This window comes from Lissotriton vulgaris, chromosome 3_1 (genome assembly GCF_964263255.1).
Source record: "Lissotriton vulgaris chromosome 3_1, aLisVul1.2, whole genome shotgun sequence".
NCBI classification, from domain to species: Eukaryota; Metazoa; Chordata; class Amphibia; order Caudata; family Salamandridae; genus Lissotriton; species Lissotriton vulgaris.
In genome coordinates, this window is record NC_141689.1 from 943,632,549 (window position 1) to 943,651,610 (window position 19,062).

The 19,062-nt window shown below is 44.9% G+C and overlaps 1 protein-coding gene across 2 annotated transcripts in view; it reads left to right on the forward strand.

The window, feature by feature from the left end:
* PCSK5 (proprotein convertase subtilisin/kexin type 5) overlaps positions 1-19,062 on the forward strand; it is a 1,065,339-nt gene that overhangs the window by 700,193 nt on the left and 346,084 nt on the right. For both annotated transcript variants that reach the window (XM_086961287.1, XM_086961288.1), the window contains exon 8: positions 4,691-4,903. In XM_086961287.1, the coding sequence (XP_086817413.1) occupies positions 4,691-4,903 (213 nt within the window). The remainder of the gene's footprint in view (positions 1-4,690; positions 4,904-19,062) is intronic.

The window sequence follows — 19,062 nt, forward strand, 5'->3', positions numbered from 1 at the left end:
GTTGTGATCAGTGGTGTCATTCTAGTTTGTGTGAAGATGTAATTGGATATTGGAAGATCTATTTTTTATTTGGGTTAAGATGTGATGCTCTCTTTAGGACTACAGTGAATTTACTTTGGAATAAACTGTCTCTGTATTTGTAGTAGGATGCTGCCATGTAGATGAGAATGCAACTGTAGACACCAAGGCACCTTCATGGATAAAGCCCCAACAATGGCACAGGCTCGGGCAAGATACTAATAGCCCCCAAAATAACTATTTAGAATAATGATGTAGAATCTGGAGCAGTTAAAGTAAATCTCACATTAGAGAACATCTTTGAGAAATTTATAACGCCTGGACTTCATTAGGGAAGCTATAAAAACCAAGAAAATGGGTCTGTGCTCGGATTTGTGTTCGTACATTACTGTTAACTGAGTTATTAAAAATAGCGGCTGGTGTTATTGCTGCTTTGTCAACTGCCTTGTTACATCTGCTTAAAACAAGCATTTCGGTTTTTGCTAAATTTGTATGACTAATGAGGTTCAGAGGAGCTAAGCAGTAATACACAGCTGCCATATCCGACAAGGCACCTGGTGTTTACTTCCTCTTTTTAGGATACCAAGAAATGCTGCTTTTCTGCCAACTATGAAAACTCCTTGAAATATTTTGAAATGACGTGACTGCATGTTTTACTAAATAACACAAAGGAAAGTCTTGACTGTATTAAAGGAATGGAGCCTACACATGCTATCATTTGCTCTTAGCCACAGACTCAACTGTACAAAGCACATTCATGCATTTGACAAATCTTTAAACAATGGTAATATCAAAAAACGACCCCACCACAAAAAAACAACTTTGAAAGTCTGTCTGGTGGGACTTGGGGTAGCACAGAAAGAATGAATGTATTTTGCTTTAGATACTTTTAATTGGAACGAGTTCTTTACGACAGTTTCATGATAGAATGAACATCTCGCACCAAAGATGAGCTCATAAAACAGCATTTTGTCTAAGGCTGAGTTGAGAGCAGATTGCAGAGTGTAGGATGTGAATCTAGAGGTAATAAGTATTTTGTTCATTCCTAAACTTTATTTATTTTATTTTAAATTCTACACATTTCTATTTTGATCCTTACACTATATGCATGGTAAAGCACATCAGGTGCTCATTTAAAATTCTTCTAAGGAGTTATGGTCATTATTCAGTAGCAGAGGTTGTTTTTCCTGCTAGAATCCCTCCACTCTTATTACCATTTTCCCCACATTTTGATTTTTTCCCTACTTCGTATCTTAGCTGAAGTTGCTCAGGCCAGGACTTGGGACTGCTGAGGCTGTCCTTTTCTCAGCTGTCTGATTCACACATCCCTTTAGATGGAGGTAAATCATCACTTGTATCCAGCTCTATCACTCTACTGTGTTTGATAATGTTTCCCCACTAAGTAATCAATTGCTTAAGTGGAAATGGGGAGCTAGACTCGGCATGGGAATGCAGTCCCCATGCTCCCGTTTAAATAACCGTTCAAACCTTTCCACTATGTGGGTGTCTCAAAGGTCCTCCTTAAGCTAGTCATATTTGACACCAAGCTTTCCATCCAGCATTATCAGTAAAGTTATGTTGAGTTCTTTCTTCCTTCGTAAGGTGCTGGAGAAAATTCTGCTTTGATTCCATTGTTGTTTTCTCCTCTATAGTGCAGTTTCTTAGTCTTGTCACTAGGTAGCGCAGAATGCAGCAGTAAGTCTCATACTAGGGCGCAGTAGGAATTCCCACATCTCACCTGTTTCTCTGGGGCCAAGCAATGCCTCTTCAAGCGTGCTGTCTTTAATGGAGAGCTTCACTTCATCAAGCGCAGGTTATAGTACTTTAATCACAGTTAAATTTTGAGATTATTCTTCTAAGAAATTGGGTTATTACTTGTGCTGGATGCGAGTCCTACACAAGTAACACGTCTTCAATTGTCTCCTTACTGGAAACCCAGAACCCCATTGTAACACTTGACTCTGTGTTAGCAAACTGGAGTAGTCCAAGGCCTACTTAGGGGGGGGATAGTGTGGACTAGTAATCTCTGTCCACTGGCACACAATAATAACCCTCAATAAATGATTGTCCAGTCAGTGACTTTTCTTTGAAAATGGAAAAGTTCATTTATTGCATAAGCACTTCTAAATAAAGTGAATATTAACTGCTTCGACTGCAGTTGCTTTAATGTGCACGACAGCACAGCACTATTTTCTTTTTGATAAAATCTGTCTCCCATTGCCACCACCCGGGACTCCTAGGGTTGTGTGAATCATTGGGGCTGTGCTGAGTGGGAAGCCAAATTACTATATGGGGAAAGCACATTGGGTTTACTAACCCCCTCCTCCTGCCTGGGGATGGGGGCACAGGTCTCATGGAATGCTGCGCTGACCCAGGGGATGGGGTTTGCAGGCCCAAAGTCTGGGGAGAGGGCCCCCCACATGTGCACCCTCCATGGGCAGTAGTACTTAATGGAGATTGCAATGACCCATGGGCATAAGTCTACACCCGTGATAGATGTCATTAATGTCTTTAAACAACAGGTCCTTAGGGGTTATAAGGGGCCAGTGTCACTGGCCTTGGAGAGACCCATCATGTCCTGGGGTCAGCTGCAGATAGCCCATGGTATTGCTACTGTTGCTGTCCAGTTGCAGGGTCTTGCTCTCCTTCAGGATCTGGAGTTTGCCACTTTTATATCCAGTGCCAATCAATAGGTTGGGGGGGGGGGCACACCCCTTTGTCAACCCATAAAAATGCTTCTGTTCACTTCCTCCTATTCCCTTGGTTTTGGCTCCGGCCTGGCTAGTGAAATAAAGGAAGGGGATGGCAGGTGTCCGGTTCCTGTGCAAGTGCTCTGGACAGGTTCCTATGAATTGTAATCAAGGCAGGGCACAGCTCATCCCTCAGCTATTCTATCAGGAACACCCACTCCTCTCTACACCAAGTCACCTTTGTCTCCTGCCTGACCCACTACACATTGCTGAGTGGGAGGCCCATCACCAGCCCAGGCAGCTGGCTACTTGTCCAGAATTCCCCAGAAAATTCAGGCAGGGAAATACCAACTTTCTGATATTGTCCTTTCCCAAATAATAATTTAAAATCCGACTTTACTTATACAGTGGATTTTAAATAAAAATGAGTGGAAGAAGAATTTCTTGAGCTACTAACAATAAAAACTTCAAGGGTTTGGCTTAAGCGCATCAAGGCCACGCCAAAATCTGAATAAACAAAACGAAATGCCAGTACTGCACTGTTATTTAACCATCAGTTCAAGAGACAATGAATGAAACAATTGGCCTTGCAACACCAATCTTTCAGTTTGAATTTAATCAAAAAAACTTTATTTATATCTATCAAAGGTCATTTATCTTTTAACCATTTTTTACAATTTCTCTAAATTCTCAGGCAATATAATTTTTTTTTTCTTTTTCTTATTTCGGAGCCGCTTTTAAAATTTAAATTCACATTCATGCTCTAAAAAACAGACCTTATATACAACATATATACTGTGTCAGAATCGTACACCTATTGCAATATTTCACACATCCATCCATACATTCTCACATCCATCCATACATTCTCACATCATACAAACACAAAATGCCCACCATGGGAAAGCTTAACTAAGCCCTATTTATGGTGCGGCACTTTAAATTCTGTATTTTATACTCAAAACTAAGATGGTTCAATAAGCAAGGCCATCTATCAGTACAACAAGATTCAGACTTTGGCAACAAAATGAAGCAACACAGATTGCCCTAAGAAATACAATGGTCTACGCGTTCTGAATCTCCCTCACTACGGGGATTCCCCTCAGGACCAAAGATTTTTCTGAAAGACAAAAACACAAAAACTGTCTTACTTCATGTAATCTAGAACACACCCCCATCATCTGTCCACTCTCTCAGCGTTCTCATCTTACCTCATTGTCTGGAAAAGGAATTTCCATGTCAAAATCTGAAAACAGAAATTGTGGTCAAGACTACTCTTAAGAATGGTCTTTGAATATAAAAGCAGAACATTTTTGGGGGAATTCTTACTTGATTAAAATTCATAAATGGCGCCGTTTAGATGAGCTTCTCAAACTTGTCTTTATTCTAGGTCTGTTGGACAATAACATTTTTCAAACTTCCATTCAGAAGAAACTAGTATTAAAGATCGATATATATATATATATATATATATATATATATATATATATATATATATATGTATATATATATATATATATATATATATATATATAGTATTTAATAAATGTAACAATGTTCCTAATTGATTCCCTCTGACAGCAACCAGACTTGCTACAGTGAACATAGTATTTGGGGCTCTTTCACTGCAAGGAAATGTTCTACATGAATTCCTACATGTCCTGCTTTTAAATATCACGCACCCTTCCTTCATGGGCAATAAGACCTATATAGTAGTGTCTTACAGTGCAATATTGCGAGTGCTTACAGCATGTTACATCTGATAATTTGAAATAATAGATCCCCCCTCAATTATAAGACAAATGACTGGGACTCTTTTAAATAAATAATAGCTATATTGTTTTTGAAAATTCATACAAAATATAAAATTGTGCAGCGAAACCAAATGTCCTTTCGCAAGGTGTATTGTCTAATAGGGTGCCTATTTCAAAAAATGGCAAACTGATCTATTTATTTTCTTATTTCTGTGTTCTTGTTCACAGGGACGGCGAGGCCTTGGATCCGTTTTTGTGTGGGCTTCAGGAAACGGGGGTAGAAGTAGAGATCACTGCTCCTGCGATGGCTACACGAACAGCATCTACACAATCTCGATCAGCAGCACTGCAGAGAGTGGAAAGAAGCCCTGGTACTTGGAAGAATGTGCATCCACCCTAGCAACCACTTACAGCAGTGGGGAGTCCTACGACAGGAAAATTGTACGTACCCATTCAGTACCTTCAACAATGGTCGACTCTGATACACAGGTCTAGAGTAGGAATTGCATAGAAATATGTTCTGCTCCAAAATATTCGGAAAACATCAAACCAGGTGCCCTGCTTTTTCAAAAAACGGCTGTTCAAAGCTATTTTAGGTTATGATACAAGTCTTTGACATGAAGCCTTGTTGCCTATTCAGACTTCCAACATTTTAATTCTGCTGCCTTCTGACACATGAATGTATATTGCCAAAAAAAGTGCAGTGCAGAAACTTTGTGTTGTGTGCGGAACATCTGGATTAAAGGAATGTGGCAATCTTGGGGAAAGGGTCGCTGAATTAAGGTTGTAGAATTAGATTCATGCTCCGCCTCATAAAGTTATCTATAATGTTGAGAACTGTGTGCGAGCTTAAACTTCACCGATTGAAGTTTTGATGTTTTTTTATTTTTATTTGAGCCTTCTTTTACATCATGTACTGTGCGTTTCTGATTACTTCTTAATAGAAATTTGAAGCATGGCTGTACGCTGCAGTGTGCAGTCTACCCAATCAGTATGCTTGATTTGTCTTTACTATTTGACACATGTTTTGTGTCGAGTGTGTTTGCAGCTGCAAACACAATTCCCCACCTGCTTTTCAGTCTGCAAAATAATTTCTTTTTGGCAAGGAAATTCCATTCGTCTGCCCTGTCTGAGAAGCAATCGCCCAATCTTGTTCCTTTCAGTGGAAGGTGCTAGACAGAAGAAATCAATACTACACTTCAAAATGTGCAGCAAGCATTTTTTTGTTTCCTGTGAAAAAGCTTCAAAAATTATTTTGAGAACACCACAGCATACAGAAGGAAGGGACACGATATGCCTTATTTTCTAAAAAAAAAATAAGTGAGAGATACAAAAGCCTAGACAATTGCCAGTTTACCAAGTGCACTTAGAGCCTTATGACGACTTTGGTGGTCCTCCAGTGGTGCCGCCACCGCACCGTCTGCAGGAGGACTGCCAAAGTCTTGGTCTGCCCACCCGCCAGATTAAGAGTCTAATCCTGGCCAAGTGGCTAGCTCTGCGGTGGTCTCACGGCCGTAGGCTATTAGGCTCATAGGAGAGCCTAACATGCAGCCAGCCGCTGCTCAGCACTTGCAGCACTTTCCTGCACAGTGTGGCATGCATGCTGCACCATGCAGGAATAGGGGTGCAATTCCAAGAGGGCACAACAACGTGAACACCAAAACCCACTCCGCACAGCCCGTAGGTCGTGTGCCGTTTGGTGCATGTGCAGTGTTGGCCTCAAGCTGCCCGCGGCGAGGGTTGTATCAATGTGCGATAATTAGATATGACTTTACGTTAAAAAAATAAAAATCACTGAAAATAAACAAAGGCTACACAGACGTTATAGTTAGGTTGATGTTTTACCCATTCAAAACCATAGAAATTCAGCAGTTCTAGTACTACTTATAGTTTTACTTATCTGAAGAAACTATAACTCGTCTTGTTAAATAACTTTAGGCAACACGTTCCAGGCTGATAGGGTCTAGGCTGTATATTAATCTAAATACTAGGGTGACCTATTTTGATAACGATGTTCTTTCTCTGTGAGCCAGATACCCTTGCATCTGTAAGATAATTTGATTCATGATAACATGAATATGGTCTGTGTGAGGAAGCTCATGACTCTCTGGGAGCTGGAATGGAGATTGTGGGTCCCTAAGACGTAAAAGAGGCTAATATAGTAATATAATCTGTTAAATGCCAATATATTGGTCAATATTTCAGTTGGAGGCGTGGTAAGGTATTTTCTTAATAATTATTAGCCTAGTAAAATTTACTACAAGCCAAAGGCCCCTCAAATATCAATTGTGCTGAAAGGATAATTAAACCCTATATGGTAAAACGTGTCTAAATAGAATATATACTGTCTCTTGCACTCATGGAAGGCTGCAAGAGAAACATGAGAGAAAGAAGTAAAGAAAAAGGGAAGGAAACAGGCAAAACCCCCTATGGCAGCACAAACCCAAGTTCTGTAGATCCCCAGCTATTTGTGGTCCACAATTCACTCATTCACCTAAGAAATAAAAATATCAAGTAGCAGGAGCCCCTCTCCCCTACTGTTACTGTCTTACCTTTGAGGAAGTTCCTTGCAGATGTTGTTTCGAGGGAGGCCCTGTGTTTTGCCTCCAACAGTCGCACCAAATTGGCAAGGAATCAGACGCATTCAGTTTCTGAGTCTTACATTGTGTTTTTGATGGCTGGAAGTTCTTCCCTCCGCCGGTGTCCAACAACAGTCATTTAGTGAACATCTGAGGTCAACCAACAGAGGATGCTGCAGGCTCTCCCCACCTACCACCACATTTATAGAACCTGACAAGTTGTTCTACATGACTCTGCCCATTGCCACACACAGCTGTGCTTTAAGGGAGTACTGTTGGGATCTCAGTATTTTCAGTGAGCTATCCTCTCGCCTATTTTTCATGTCAGTGTGGTGGAAACAGATCGTTCAGCCACAGGCTGTATTGTGCAACAGGGCAGACGTTTTTCAGTGTGTTGCCTACAGTAGTGGGGAAGGACACATCACTAAATCTCTGTTATCTCTAGCACAGGATTACCCAGAGCTCTTCAACCATCATCCTATAGAGATAACAATGGTTCCTCGACTCCTGGCTCAGCCTCAACCCCCAACCCCTCCTGTGTGTAGAGATGCTGTTTCTCCCCCCAATAACTTTCGGAGTCGGGTGATGGTGCCAACCTCTTTATTCCAGTACATACATGCAAGGAGCGCAAAGCATGTCCTACGCCCAGCCTGCTCGCGCTCTGAATGCCGCGCTCCGCCTGCCGCGCCTCTACGTCAACGTACGTCATGTAGCCACGTGACGTACCGTGCTAGCGCGCTCACTACATATCTCCCTTTTTTCCAAAGAGTTATGTGAACAAGTCCTGACTCATATCATAGTCTCTGAACCTCACTGGTGGGACCACCGCCCTGCCCCTTCTCGTCAGTCTTACCGGGGAACTGGCAGACGTAGCTTCTTCGCTCTGTCCACTCTCTAGCGCAGCCGCGCTAGGCACGCCCCGACTGCTGTCTTCCTCCGGCTGACACTCTGCACTTGCCTCTTGATCTTCGTTACTACTTTCTCCTAAGTCCGGGCCTTCACCTCCATAGTCACTGGAGTGGTCACTGTTGCTCTCACTCTCTTCCATGTTGCCTCCACTTCTCCAGTTGAGTATTTTATTGCACCTGGCCATGCGATCCTGCGACCACACATTTCCATCGCTCAGCAAAGCCGCCCGGCCCTTGATTTACACAACTCTCAGGGGCCTGCTGTACTTACTTTCCCCTTTTTTCTGCAGTGTAGGCAGTCTTACTCTCACCCATTCCCCCTTTTCGAGGGCAGTGTCTTTTACATTCCTCCTCGCATCATAGTGTTTTGTATACACTGCTTGTGCCTTCTTCAGATTGGCTTGCACCACTGCCGGTGACCACTCACTCTTGATAACTCTGTCCTTCCATATCCTGTTGTCTTGGGTGAACGGCTCCCGGCCCCTTAATATCTGGAAAGGGCTATAGCCAGTATTCGTGGGAGTTATCCGATACGCCCACACCATGTGCCATATCTCCGCCTCCCAGTCTTTGTTGTCTGCAATAGCCGCTTGTATCGAGCCCATCACCACTCTATTGAAGCGCTCTACCAACCCATTCCCAGCCGGGTGATATATGGATGTGTGTTTAGGCGCTATTCCATTTCTTTGCATAAATTGATTCCATTTATCAGAGCGGAATTGGGGCCCATTGTCACTAAGAACACACTTAGGGATGCCCTCTCTCACAAAGGTCTCTGCCATGAAGCTCACTATTTTCTCAGTGTCCATTGTTTCTTCGATCTTTACTTCCGGCCATTTCGAATAACGATCCACCATTACACAAATGTATTTCTGTATACCTTGTGCATTCAGCACTGGCCCTAAAATGTCGATGGACAGTTCCTCCCACGGGTTTTGTGGAGGATCAATCTTTCCCAGGGCAGGGCGCAATGGTTTCAGCGTTTTGTCTGCACCCTGGCACCTCAGGCACTCTCTCACATGTCTTTCCGCTCTTATGTCCATCCCTGGCCACCAATAATTCTGCTTGGCCCTTAGTTTTAACTTTCCCACTCCCAGGTGGCCTTCGTGTAACATGTCCATCAATCTGGGTATCATCGTTGACGGGGGTATGACTCTTTCCCCTCTGTATATAAATGTTCCCTGGTCATCCATTGATAGTTCCTCTCTCACCCCGAAGTAGGGGACAAGGCCACTCTCCAGTTTGCATTTGTCCGGCCAGCCTCTCACAATGTAGCCCTTCACTTTCTCCAGATTCGGGTCTCCTTCGTATGCCGTTCTCCATTCCTGTTTGCTGATGGATACTTCGAGGTCCCCGGTGAGTGCGACCCACTCTTCCTCCGCCTCGGGGCATTCTGGACTGGGCTCCATCGCTGCCGCCCTACTCAGGTAGTCCGCTACCTTGTTCCTGTTCCCTGGAATGTGTTCAACATCATAGCGGAACTCCATTAATTTGAGCGACATTTTCGAGATCCTCGGTGTCGCTTCCGCGTGTCCGCTCGATGTGAGCACTTTGAGCAGGGGCTTGTGATCGGTCCTCAACCTGAACCTCATGCCCCACAGGAACTGGCGGAACCGGGACATGGCCCACACCACCGCCAACATTTCTTTTTCAATCACACTATATCTCTTTTCAGTGTCGTTCAGGGTGCGGGATGCGAAGCATATGGTTTCGACTCTCCCTTGGCCTCGGTCTTGCATGAGGACTGCCCCCAGACCTTTATCACTCGCATCTGTGGTGAGTATGGTGCTTCCTTGGGGGTCGAACCCTTGCAGTGGAATTGCCCCTGCCACTTCTCTCTTTATCATTTCAAATTCCCGTTGGGCTTCTTCTGACCAACAGAATTCGCTGTTCTCTCGGGTTGACAGCCTCATATGGTGAGTTTTCGAGGCGAAATGTTCAATGAACTTCCCATAGTATTCCGCCATTCCCAGGAATGACCTGACTTCCTCCTTGGTAGCTGGTGATGGTGCGTCGCAGATCGCCTTTACATTTTCACTCTTGGGGGTCACTCCTTGAGCACTTATTTCGTGGCCCAAGTACGTTACCTTCTCCATCCCTATCCGGCATTTGGCCCATTCTGCTGTGAGGCCCTTACCATCCAGGATGCCCAACACCGCCTCCAGCTTCCTGTCGTGGTCCATCCTGTCCTGGCCCATCACCAATATATCGTCCTGGAAGTATTGCACTCCCTTGATGTCCTGAAACAGCTGGTGCATGAGCTTTTGAAACACCGCAGCCGCCGAGGCTAGCCCGAACGGCATGCGGCGGAATCGATAGCATCCGAAGGGAGTTATAAAGGATGTTAAGCTGCGGCTCTCTGGGTGTAACGCTATCTGGTGATATGCTGAGGTCAAGTCTATGGTGGAGTACCACTGAATACCCCTTGTGCTGGCCAGCATCTCCTCTATCCGGGGAAGGGGAAACTTCTCCACCACTATATTTTTGTTCAACTCACGTAGGTCCACGCATAAACGGACCTTCCCATTCGGTTTCTTCACCACCACCAACGGCGATAGCCATTCAGCACATGCTATCGGCTCGATGATCCCTCTTTTCTCCAGCTGTTGTAGTTCTTCCTTCACGTCGTCCCTTACTGCCAGCGGGATGTTTCTCACCTTGTGTGCCACCGGTACAGCTCCTTTTTTGAGTATGATCTTGTGTGCAAATTTGTCGAGTCTGCCCACTGAGCCTCCGAAGACCGTTGGGAACTTCTTCCTCCATTTATTCGTGTCCAGCGCTTCCTCCAGCTCCGCCAATAATATCTGTTCCTTGCCTCCCGGGTCCAGCTTGATGCCCAGGTCCCCTTGGTCTAGCCACCCTAGGACGGAGGGACCTTTCTCGGAGACATACAGTTTGCACCTGGCCTCTCTGCCCCTGAATTCGAAGTTCAATTTCCGGCACCCGGCCATGGGGATTCGATCACCATTGTAGGTCACGGGACGTATGTCCATCTTGTCCAGCTCGGAGCCCAGTTGCGGAGCAAACTTCTCTTCCCACACGCTCCAGGGGATGATGGTATAGGGCGACCCTGTGTCCGCCACCACTTGGACTTCGACGCCTCCGATCTTCATTTCCATGACGGGTTTCATCGTTCTTCCTCCGCCGGTGCCACGGCCTCAGTCGTTTATGCTTAAGATTTCGTCGTAGATGCAGAGGACTGTGATCACTTCTTCCTCTGCTGCTTCTTCTGGCTCCTCCGATGCTTGGGCCACGTACTTCACTGCGTTCTTGGCTGCCTTCTTCCTGCACGCCTTTTCAAAATGGCCGACTATTCCACAGAACGTGCATTTGGCGCGAAGCGCGGGGCACTTCCGGTCGTGCGCCTCGTGCATCCAACTGCCGCATCTGTAGCAAGGCTGCTTGCTACTTCCGGCCTGTTTGCCAGGGTTGCCTGGGCTGTTCCGCCATTTGTCGGGACCCTTTTCTGGCTGTTTCCGTGCCTGATTATCCTTGTGGTGTTCTTCCTCGTCTACTTTGTTCACCGTTCCACTGGGTACGATCTCTTTCTTCGTAGCCGCTGCACACCTTCGTGCCAGTTCAGCCCTTTTTACTATCACCAACACGTCCTTGAGCGTGGTGTCCCCCGCAGCCCATAGCTTGTCCTGCACGCTCGTGCACATGGTGTGCATCACCACTTGGTCTTTTATGAATTCACTTTCCCAGTTGGCATATTTGCACGAGGCCGCCAGTTTCTTCAACGCCGCCACATACTCTTCCACCGTTTCCCCTGGTAGTTGCTTCCTTTGCTGGAAGTTAAACCTGTCTACTGAGACGCACACTGAGGGTTTGAAGTGTTCTTCTAGGTCTTCCAGCGCATGGGCATACACGTCGTCATCCTCTGTCTCTCTCTTCTTCGGTACCAAGCTTTTGTAGATCCTTAGGCCTTCTGGGCCCAGATTCAGCAGCAGGATGCGTTTCTTTCTCGGCGGCTTGAACTTCTCCTCACTCTCGTCTTCCATCACTTCTATGAAATTGTCTATGTATTCCTTCCAGTCCTCCCATTTCATGAGCGGTTCCCCTGGTCGGGGAAGGAACTGGACTGGCGCTATCGCGTAGCCCGCTTGTACATTCATCTTCTCCGCCCGGGATGCGGGCAGCGTACCTTCCAGGCTTCTCGGGCTTCCTGGTGCACCGTTTCGTTCTTCCTTCTTGAGCAAGGGTGGAGGGCTGTTCCTTTCAGCCCTTTCCTGTTCGGGTGGAGTAGCCAGTGCGTATCCCGGTGGGCCGTGACCGTGACTGGCTTCCTACCTCGGTTGTTCAGGGTACTTCGACCGTCGCTATCTGTGCTCTCGGTACTTTGTTCTCCTTGCTGATGGTTGCGTTGCGCTCCTTGCCGTGCCCTATGAGGGTGGGGTCGCTGTGCGTACCCTCGGGCCTTCCTCGTTTCTCCTGCGCCACCACTCCGTTCCGCCGTGCTTCTCGTAGTCTGCGTGATGGGGGTCGTGGGTCGATATCCCACCCTCGTCGCCACTGTAGAGATGCTGTTTCTCCCCCCAATAACTTTCGGAGTCGGGTGATGGTGCCAACCTCTTTATTCCAGTACATACATGCAAGGAGCGCAAAGCATGTCCTACGCCCAGCCTGCTCGCGCTCTGAATGCCGCGCTCCGCCTGCCGCGCCTCTACGTCAACGTACGTCACGTAGCCACGTGACGTACCGTGCTAGCGCGCTCACTACACTGTGCCCTTTTGGATACAGAACAGAGTCCTGGACATGGAAAAGCGTCAGAGCTTAACTACGTGCATACAATCATTGCTATTCTCGTGGTTGAGCATTGTTAAAGGGCAAAGTTATGAGTGACTGGGTTTGTGATGCCATTCACAGGTAAACATGTAGTCTTAGAGTGAATTAGTTAAACTTACTTAGTAGCCACATGTCACCAAAATCCCCAGCGAGCCTGTAATCTCTGCCCTTCTGGTTTTTCCTACATTTAGAATGAGATTACTTTAATATGAGATTCCATAGTGGCATTCAGTTTCTCACCACAGTCTACAAATCTGAAATAAAATCGATGTGAGAAATATATAATTTCATTATTTCCTTCATAGCAGTTCAGTTTTTTTACTTGCTTGTCATATTTATGTAACTCCCACATGACTCGAGGTGGAGAGAAGATGGCTGGCAGAGTCTTAAGAGTTCTCCACAAATTAGATGCAGAGTTAACCAAACCTCATAATAGCACGACCAGATAGCTTGGTTGAAGGAAAATCAGCAAATAATGTTGTTGGATAGCCCAAATTCATGTCAGGATGAAGATTTCAAGTCTTTAATACAGCAGCACAGCATAACCATCCTGCCATAACCAAGCAGGAAGGGGAACTGCTACGGCAGTGTTCTACTTTTCAAGAAAAACAGAAACATTCTAATGGAATCTAAGTCAAACAAAAACGAGTACAATAAAATAACTATGCACTAATCTCTTTCCATTGAAAGAAAACAAAGGCGACGGAGCCTAAATAAAATGAAGAAAGCTAAATAACTCTAAAATACGCTGTAAGACAAAGTAACAACAGCACTTGAGCAAAATCCTCATATCTGACAGGCAGGTGCTTATTCCTATATAACCTTTTATCTCTTGAAGCTACCAACTCACTCTTCACACCACAAGTCCGGTGTTTCAAACTGCCTCACTCCACCATCTCTTTCTTTGCAATCCACATTTCCAGGAACATTCAGGTCCTAATCCAGCTGTGGAATTCGGCCAAACCTTACCAAAAACCCACCGTCCTCCTGCTCTGTAATCGCCTTCTCCGTAGTATCATGGTGCATCACCCCTTTACATTTTTCACATCCGACATTCCACACTTTCCCATCTTGGGTAACAACACTGTTTGGGAACTCTTTAATTCCTTTCAGTGCCTTACCATACTTATGGACACCTTTAACCAGAGAACACTCACCCAGAATCCTACAATAAACAAGGTTCCTTACCTTTCCCTTTTGAATCCTACCACTTTTTGGAGCTCGCCTGTTTTTCTTCCCCTCTTTTAGCAACTTTACTTAAGTTGTAGTCTCCTACTACCTTTATACACCTTTTGTTAAACCACCATGAACACAATCTAGAAACTGGGTCTTCTCCTTTAAGCAGTTTAAACGGACTGACTTCTGTAACTGTGTGAGGTGTTATACACTGTCCCCAATCTTTCTCTTAACACGTTTCCACTCACCACCAAACATGCACACCACCACTACATAATGTTTCAATAATCAATTGAATCTCTACCAGACCATTTTCCTGAGGATCCTATGAAGAGGTAGTAAAATGTCTTCTGTTGCAATATTTAAGAAATGATTCAATATCTCTCAACTTAAATTGCACCCTATTGTCAGTAATCAACACTTCTGGACAGCCTTTTCGAGCAAAAACGTCTTTGGAAAATTCAATAACACACCAGTGGTAGCTTGTTCCACATATTTCACTCCCGGCCACTTCGAGTGATTGTCCATCAAAACCAAGGCAAACCATTCTTCTTTTGGCAGGAAGGAAAATGGTCCTGAAATATCATGAGCAATCTTCTACCATAGGAAGTCTGGCCATGCCACCAGTTTCAAAGGTGTAGGGTTGACTCAACAGCTTTTCACCACTCTTTCACACTTCACATTCCTTACTGTTCTGTCAGCCTTTCAGTTCATCCCTGGCCACCAAAAACATGTCCTTATAATTCTCTTAATGGAAGACCTTCTAGGGTGTCCATTATAGGCCAAACTAAAATTCATATTTAGCCTAACACTCGGAAGGACTCACTTAACCTCCATCACACACTTTTTGATAGCCTGCCACAACCCATACAAGGTTTCACTCATTGCCCACTTCTCAGTATCGCCTCAAAATTTCTGGTTACACATCCTTTATGGCGGCAGTCATGCCCAATTCCCTCACACTACTATCACTGTCACCAAGAGGTTTATGATCAGTCTGCCAGACAATCCTACATCCCCATACATAGTTCCTAAAATGTTCTATAGTCCAAACACATGCTAGCAATTCTTTCTCAATCACAGCATACATCCTTTCAGTATCATTAATGGTTCTAGAAGCCAAGGCCACATTCCACTCGACCGTAGCACACATTTGTGATAACACCCTCCTATGCCTTACAAACTAACATCAACAGTGATCACACACTTTGTTCATACAAACGGGTTTCAAAGATGGGACTTCCACAGTAAATTGGAATGCATGTTGTTGTTTATGCAACCATACAAATTCAATATTCTTCCTCAACAGTTCTGTAAAGGGCTCCATCATAGTAGCAAAATCCCTAATGAACTCACTCTAATGTTCACACATGCCAGTGAATGATAGGAGTTGCTCCTTGCTGCTCGGTGCCAGTGCCTTTACAGTAGCAGCTGCAATGGAATTTTAGGCACAACTCTATTACCAGACAAAGTATACCCTAGATACTCCACAGAATAGCAGACCAACTTGCATTTAGATGTTTTTAAGTTTAAATCCTGTTTTTCTAATTTGCTGCACACTTCAGAAATATTTGGCAAATGTTCTGGCTCATTCCTTGAAAGAATAAGGATATCATCTTGGTAGCATTCTACATAACTATTGATAGCCTTAAAAATGTGAAATGTTGCCCTTTGGAATAGGGAAGATGCCGAGGCCAATCCAAGAGGCATTCTTTTGAAAATGGTATAGATCTCGTGGAGTGAGGAAAGCAATCAAATGTTTAGAGTCTTCAATTATCACAGATCATAGGCAGACCTCCAATCTAAAGTGGAAACCATTTTTGCACCTTCTAGCATGCATGCCATTTATTATTTAGTACTTGTATACAGTGTAGCTAGCTACCGGGGTTTCTCAGAGCTTTGAATACTGGTAGATCTGCCTAGAGCAGCTAAAAGAGCAAAGTACATAATTACTTGCTGAAGATGGATAAGGAGGCAAAGCATCTCAAGGACTCAGGGAGAGAGTTCTATATCTTGGGGCAGAGGAAGAAGGATCGACTGCCCATATGGGTGTATCTGACTCTGGGGACTGTGAAAAGAGGTCAATTGCTTGAATGCAGGGTGCGAGCAGGATGGTAGGAAGTCACAAGGCTTTGCAAGTACTGTGGTCTAATAAAATCAGTGAGGCTGTCCCGCCTGAATCCAGGAGTTGCCTTAGATGTTCCCTGATTCCTAGAAGGGTGCATTTGTTGCTATGCAAGGCCTCTGAAGCCTGGCTGGGATGGATCAAGGGTGCCCTGAGTTTCTACAAATGAGGCGAGCTAGGTATTTACTTGTTTTTCCAGTATCTTGGAAAAAATAGATAGCAATGAAAAGGGTCTGAAATTTGACCAAATGTCTGGGTCTAAGTGGGGTTTCTTTAGCAAGGGGAGAACCATGGCATGTTTCCAGGCTTTTGGTAAGTTCCCCTCGTCTAGGGATGAGTTTAAAAGTTCCATCACTGGCAACATGGACTGCAGACTCCAGGTGCTCAATTTGGTGGAGGAGAGGTTCAAGAGGCGATCCTGATTTGATTGACCGCAGTAAGTCCATCAAACTGGGATAGTCCAATGAAAGCACATACTGCAGCCTTAAAGGCACCTCACCTGCCTATGTGGGTTTTACATCCCTGGTTGGGGGTAGAATCAGAGAAAGGTTAGGTGTATTATACTTAAGCAGAATGTTATCATTCCTAGTTGTGGTCAAGGTGGACCAAATGTCTATCACCTTTTTAATTAAGAAGTCATCAGGCTTCTGACATTGAGCTTGTGACCATGAGGGAGCAGGGGAGATGTAGCTGGGATCTGATAAGTCTTGGACCACTTTAAAAAGTATTTTGGGGCAGTGTTGTGCTTGAGAAATGTTTTCTGAGTAAAGCAGGGCACGTATGTTCCTGCAGTATGAGTGATACTGGCTCAGGACCACTGTTCCCTCTAACGTGCGCTCGTGCGCTGGCGCGCACCTATATCGCCTGGAGCGCGCACTGTAAAATACAAAGCGCGCACAGTCAACTGAGTACTGTGGCGCCACCACTTTTAAAATGTGTGCGGCGCGAAAACGGTCAGATTGAGTGCCTTTGTTAGAGTAATCATGTAAATCTCTGCGCCCGCCATGCGCTGCTGTTAACATGATTACTTTAACAAAGGCACTCATATGCCCTGCTGCTGACCCCGATTATTCATTGGATATGACCTCATCCGCCTGCCTGCACAGGAAGTGAAGGGTCCCTGGTCGTTAGAAGTGGCGGGGGACTCGAGAGAGACAGCCAATTGAGTGCCGCCCTGCGCATAAAATTAAATATTATTACAGCGCGATCGCCGATATGGTTGGCGGGGAAAAGACCGTAACGGCAGCATCATCCGTCAACTCACCTGTAGTGACCCACTGTGACTCAGTCACTACAGTCTCAGTAATGGGTCCAAGCGCATCTTGATCCTGAGGGGCAAGCCAGGCCGGTGCTCGTTCTTCACTCAATCCCCTGCTCAAGTTGGTTGCACGGATGCTCCCGATTCAAGCCAACTACCAACGACAATGTGTCCTGAGAAATGACGTTAGTCTTCACAGCAATTGAGGTAACGTGGTGTATCAAACTATTTCTATGTGATTGAAACCATAAGAGTTTTGTTTACGCTTCGCTCATCCGAAAAGTGCTAATTGGGCTGTGCGCGTCGTAAACACAGTGAGCTGCATTATCCTTACTGAGCTGCATCCATAAAAAAGTTAGCACAGAAACACGAAAAGCATTGTCAGTGATCCACTGCAGGTCTCAGGTTTAGATCCCTCAATGCTGAATATATGATATTAAGAGGCATGTTTCCTGAATTAAGTTAGAACAAAATGTTTTCCGTGGATATTTAAAAACATTTTGATTCAGGAAATACTATTTAGCTGGACGGGTGTTAAATGTATTTATCGTCAGCGAGGTACTCTTTTCACACTTTGAAAAGTACGGAGTTTGCCGGCGCCGCGTCGCATGTATAGAAATACAGCAGCTGCATATTAATTTCAAGTAAGTGTGTGCCTAGGGCTATATAAGGCGCTCTGATACTCATAGGGTCTTGTGACAGTGCGCGCTATAGAAGGCAGCAAAGATAAATAAACGTGTTACTTGGAGAGAACCTAATGCTAAACTTAAACACCATGAGGCCTGCTGCACTAGAAAGCCCGAGGCCTAAAACTGGTGCTAACAGCCAGACAGAGAGGTCTTGTGCATGCAGAGTCTGCGCAATGGGGTTTGATGCCAAATCTGAAGCATGGTGAACACAGAATTTAAGGCCTACGCGCCCTGTATGTAGTTTGAAGATTGCTACACACAGACATCCAGCTGCATGTAGGCCGAGTCTGAGAGATGATGACAGAAGCATGCTATCTAAGAAGGTCTGCTGCACACAGCTACACCATGCACACATCATCTTTTAGAAAAGATCAGTGGTGTGACTAGATCTTTATTTGGTCTCATGGGAAACAACATACTGGCCCACATGAGTATTGTTCTACTAATGTGTATCCCCAGAAACCTGCATTGGCATCCTGTGAATAGGTCATGGGTATGTGTATGCTTATTGCATGTAACGTGTGGTTAAAACCTCTGTGTGAGTGAACTTGAGCAGCCAAGGCCAGCAGGATACATTCTGGATCTTCTGGCCGGCATAGCTCAAGATGAGTGTGGGGAGGGGGGGTACTGTTCTGCCACACAGTAAAGTGCATTGTCTGCATTCATGTAACAGGAGGGAGGTGAACTAGGCACTGAAATGAAGAGGATGAAGACGTGGCTTCCTTTAAAAACACCATTTCAGGCCTCGAAAAATAATAAAATTGTTACTAGACCTGCAGATCTAGTAGCGTGTAATGTACTTGAGCCATAGTCTGGTCTCAAGAGATCATCCGTGGCAAATATATTTTACAGAGCCACCTTTTTCTTCATTATCAGATATAAGAGTACGTTCTAATATGTGAGTTCAGTATTTCTGCTGAACAGAAAAAACACATTGATTTAAACAGACTAAACACCTGCTCCATGCATAATACCAATCTAGGGCACATAGTAGGGTATACATGGCCCCTGACTTGCCTCTTAGTTCACTAATAGTATTGCCACCAGGGCTGGGATGTTTCTCAGTTCAGCAAACTCCCT